This window comes from Pygocentrus nattereri, chromosome 29 (genome assembly GCF_015220715.1).
Source record: "Pygocentrus nattereri isolate fPygNat1 chromosome 29, fPygNat1.pri, whole genome shotgun sequence".
Lineage (NCBI taxonomy): Eukaryota > Metazoa > Chordata > Actinopteri > Characiformes > Serrasalmidae > Pygocentrus > Pygocentrus nattereri.
In genome coordinates, this window is record NC_051239.1 from 3,230,934 (window position 1) to 3,235,933 (window position 5,000).

Consider the following 5,000-nt stretch of genomic DNA (forward strand, 5'->3'; position numbering starts at 1 on the left):
CAGGTTGCTGTCACAGAGCTGCTCAACCCACAGATTCAGGAGATCCTTTGTCCTCAGAGCCATCAGGCTCTTCAACTCTTCCCAGTGGGACCAGCAGAGAAGGGGGGGGGGCTGAATCTGAATCTCATACTTATCCTGTGTTTATCTATTCATCTCTCATATAGACAGCGCACTACACATATTGCACTTTCTGCATAGCTCATTGCGCATCTTGCACATCTGGACACTTAATTGGGTATAATTCATGCACATTTTCATTCTGTGGTCATTATACGCCGTCATCTGTACATTTGTGTACAGTCATTATTGCACTAAATCTCTTCTCAGGTTATAGATTTTATCACAGACTGTGGTATTTTCTATTTGTATATATACCTGTAGACAGGATCTGGTTTATTTATTCTGTTATATGTCTACACCCGTTTACGGTTACTGTACAGTGTTGTGCGTCTGCAACTGGCTGCTAAATTTCCTTCGGTATCAATAAAGTATCTATCTATCTAGCAGTGGCCCTAGAACAGAGCCCTGTGGAACTCCGATACAGCACTGAGTAAATGTGGATGCCCATATTAAAGGCTATAAGCAGGACCTAATCTGTCTGCTCTGCGAAACAGCGGACACTTTAATGATCTTCAGACAGAAGGCAGCCAATCTCCGCACACCTTACTGAAGGTGGCAGTATTGATCTGACCCAATGAGTGATTAGTCAACATGTTCCTCAATAAAGAAAGCAGTCGATAAACGGGAGCCCTGACGAGATTCAGCCCTGTCGCCCTGTCAGGTTAGTGACTGAAGACTCTCAGCAGAGGAACGAAGCTCTTTCTTCATTTAACGCCAACGTTTCACTTACTGCTTCACTATTTACCACAATTATTTCAGTCGATCATCCACGCTTGGGCAGTTTCAGCTGGTCCAGTTGCTTAAACTGCCTTCTTAGTTGTTCTAGTCAAATATAGATCATTAATTTGCTTGTGTAGTTTCTCTTCGTTGATTTAGTTAATCGTGTTATTATAATTAATCATTTTATTTGATCATTTAGGTCAGACATTTTTATAACAGACTAGATTTGACTAAAATCAAAGTGCTGTGTGTGCGGTGTTACAGAGGGCTGTGCAAAAGTCAGAGACCCCCAACATTTATTTAATTCAGTTTTTTTCCTTTGACTCTGTTTCAATAAGAAAATGAATGATTTGATATTTAATCTCCTCACAAACGTCTCCTGTACAGTAAATACCTGGAGGTGGAACTGACGCCGAGGGTCTCTGACCCTGCGCTGTTTACTGTGTTGTGTGATTTACTCACCACCAGGTCAGGGTCCTGCAGGAGAGTGAGTATAACCTCGTACAGCAGGGGGCGCAACTCGGGCTTAAACTTGACTGCGATCCACTGACCGATCAGCCAGATGACCCTCCTCCGGATCAGCTTATACCTGATCACACACAAACACAGTTTGTTTACGTTACGACTGTGTTTATTTCTGTTTGTGCCAAAATTACAGTAGCAGGTGTTTTTAATAACTTATACTAATTAATCTTTTACAGAGGTATAAAAACGTAAAATCAATGAGAGAGATAAGTGTGACAATATCTCAATATGTATAATATGAAATACACAAAGAGACTAAAGATCTATGAAATAACGTAAAATAAGACTTTTGATATTAGTCAGCAGGGCGATTATTCGATATTCAGTCGTTTGCATGAAGATCTGAACACCTGCCTGTTGGTGATGATTTTAACGAGTAAAACACGTCGTCTACAGAGACACAGCTAAATATGACATGTCCTCTGCACTTTACTGTACATTAAACAAGTCCAGCTGTTAAATATGGCTCTTTTTAAAAGAGAAAGGACCCCCGGAGTGATACACCACTGTTCATCTACACAACCAGGTTCACTAACATTCAAAATCCTTTTATTACTATACAGTAATACGTGGGTCATTCTACAGAAACGTCCGTTCACTGTGTCCCCAGCGTTTACAGATATATTACACTTCAAAAACATGACAGGGTCACAATTTATTTACATTTTAGAATAAAACTAATTATTTTAACAACTCCACCTTCCTGAGCCTCAATTGATCAACACTGGTTTATAAATCAATCCTATAGAATTCCAATCACCCCAGAAGAGCTCGTCCCCACAGTCGCGTGTGAAGGCAGAGGACAAATTTTGAAGAAAAAACATTTTTCTGCAATTTCAACTACAATAATCTCTACATGACTGCGGAAATCTATGATTTATGAAACAAAAGCCACATAAATCTTATAAAATATATAATTAAAGTCCCCAGGAGTCGTGTCACTGGTGTTCTGCGTCTCTTATTTTGAAATAAAAGTCACGCCGATGACGTCACTCGACCTCCTTTGACCTGTTGTCTGAGGATCTATGAAGAAAAGCTCATGGTGAGTCCACTGTGTCTCTCAGCTCTCAGAGATCTTCTCATTCAGCTCATGATCTCATATGAAGCTTTTAGCTGATGTCACTGGTGTGACCGACTTTATTCTGAGGTCACTGTGGAAAAACAGAACACAAATGGAAGAAACCCATGCTGGACAGCTCTGATGTCAACAACTACAGACCGGTATCACTTCTTTCTTTCCTTTCAAAAGTTATTGAACGTGCAGTCTATAATCAACTTTCTCTCTTTCTCACACAGAACCAGCTCCAGGACCCCAACCAGTCTGGCTTCAAACCAGCGCACTCTACAGAAACTCCCTCATAGCAGTGACGGAGAAGCTCCAGTCAGCAAGATCAGCCAAACTGTCATCTGTCCTGATCCTTCTTGATCTCTCAGCAGCTTCTGACACAGTCAACCATACGATCCTTCTGGACTTCCTCACCAACCTTGGAATCACTGGCTCTGCATGGAAGTGGTTCAAGTCCTATCTGGAGGATCGCTCTTATCAGGTAACATGGAGAGGGTTCATATCCTCTCCATGCAGGCTCTCCACTGGTGTCCCACAAGGCTCGGTCCTGGGTCCTCTTCTCTTTTCTCTTTACACTAGCTCTCTTGGTGATGTAATATCTTCTCATGGCTTTTCTTTTATCACTGTTATGTTGATGACACTCAACTAATTTTTTCTTTCTCTCCCTCTGTTTCACAGGTTTCCAGTGGCATCTCAGCATGTCTGTCTGCCATCTCTTCATGGATGGCAGCTCACCACCTGAAGCTCAATCCCAGCAAGACTGAGCTGATACTCATCCCTGCAACTACATGTCCTCATCATGATCTCACCGTCTCATCCGAGAACTCTCTGATTGTTCCGTCTGTAGAGACGAGAAGTCTTGGTGTGACTCTGGATGGCCAGTTATCGTTCTCGACTCACATTGCGAACCTGACTCTGTCATGCAGGTTTCTCCTCTACAACATCCGAAGGACCTGACCATTCCTCACCCGAGAGGCCATCCAGGTGCTAGTGCAGTATCTGGTCATCTCAAGGTTTGACTACTGCAACTCACTCTTGGCTGGTCTTCCCATGCGGCCATAAAGCCTCTGCAGCTCATCCAGAATGCGGCAGCATGGCTCGTTTTCAATCTGCCCAAGTTCAGCCACATCACCCCACTGCTGCGCTCCCTTCACTGGCTTCCTGTAGCTGCATCAGATTTAAACCCTAATGCTGGCCTACAAAGCCAGAAATGGACCAGCCCCTACCGACTTGATGGCAATGGTGAAATCTGGAACTGAACCACGAGCCCTTCGAGCTTCGAGTACAGCTCGGCTTGACCCGCCATCCTTCAAGGTGCATGGAAGATGAGCGTCGAGACGGTTCTCTGTACTGGAGCCCAGGTGGTGGAATGAACTCCCACTGGCTGTCCGAACAGCGGAGTGTCTCACGGCCTTCAAACGCAGACTGAAGACCGTCTCTTTACACAGCACTTAAATCAGCCCAGAGTTACGTATTGATTGCAACATATTGTATTGCACTGATATATTATATTTTATTGTATTGCACTGTGTATTGTAGTGTATTGTAGTGTAGTGTATAATAGTGTATTGTAGTGTAGTGTATTATAGTGTAGTGTATTATAGTGTAGTGTATTGCAGTGTAGTGTATTGCAGTGTAGTGTATTGTATTGCAGTGTAGTGTATTGCAGTGTAGTGTATTGCAGTGTAGTGTATTGTATTGTAGTGTAGTGTGTTGTAGTGTATTGTAGTTTATTGTAGTGTAGTGTATTGTAGTGTAGTGTATTGCAGTGTAGTGTATTGCAGTGTAGTGTATTATAGTGTAGTGTATTGCAGTGTAGTGTATTATAGTGTAGTGTAGTGTATTGTAGTGTAGTGTATTGTAGTGTAGTGTAGTGTGTTGTAGTGCAGTGTAGTGTATTGTATTGCACTGTTCTGTGTTCAGCTCTGCTCCTTTTCTCTCTGTATCTACAGTGACTGTGTCTCTATCAGTATCTGAGCTCAGGACCGTCTTTCTCTCTAACCTACTGGTAACTAGCAGAGAGACTTTCTCTAGACAGATGAAGCTCTTCCTGTAAGTCTGCTAAATGCTGGAAATGTTAAATGGATTAAATTCCATATTTTAGTGGACGTTCCCTGATGGACAGCGTGTGGTTTGATGTTCTGTAAAAAGCCTTGATCATTAAAAACGTCTCTGGTGTTTCCTTTATGATGAGGAACACCAGTGACCCGTATGGGCGGACAGAACAGTGGACGTTTCTGTAGAACTGTCAAAATACCCAAACTGTCGGAACTCTAGTTTGTGCACATGCCAGGTTTTAGGTCTTATTTCTCTCTCAGTATGTTGAGTAAAAAGGCAGTAACCACGTCCTGAAATGTTCCGCAGGAGCGTCTCTGCAGAGGAGGTGTTCACTTATTCACACTCTGCCTTGACTGTGCCGTACGGGATTCTGAGAAACCGCTTAACTATCGCTTTAATCAACACAAAGCGCCCTCAGAGCAGCGGAGCGGGAGCAGGAGAGAGCATGATGGAGCGATAGACCAGCGAGAGTCCACTGCAGCTCATCAATCCTCCCGTTATCAGCTCCTGC

General features: G+C 43.1%; 1 protein-coding gene across 2 annotated transcripts in view; it reads right to left on the reverse strand.

Moving 5' to 3' along the window:
• ipo11 (importin 11) overlaps window positions 1-5,000 on the reverse strand; it is a 123,111-nt gene that overhangs the window by 66,603 nt on the left and 51,508 nt on the right. For both annotated transcript variants that reach the window (XM_037536187.1, XM_037536188.1), the window contains exon 16: window positions 1,303-1,429. In XM_037536187.1, coding sequence (XP_037392084.1) covers window positions 1,303-1,429 — 127 coding nt within the window. The remainder of the gene's footprint in view (window positions 1-1,302; window positions 1,430-5,000) is intronic.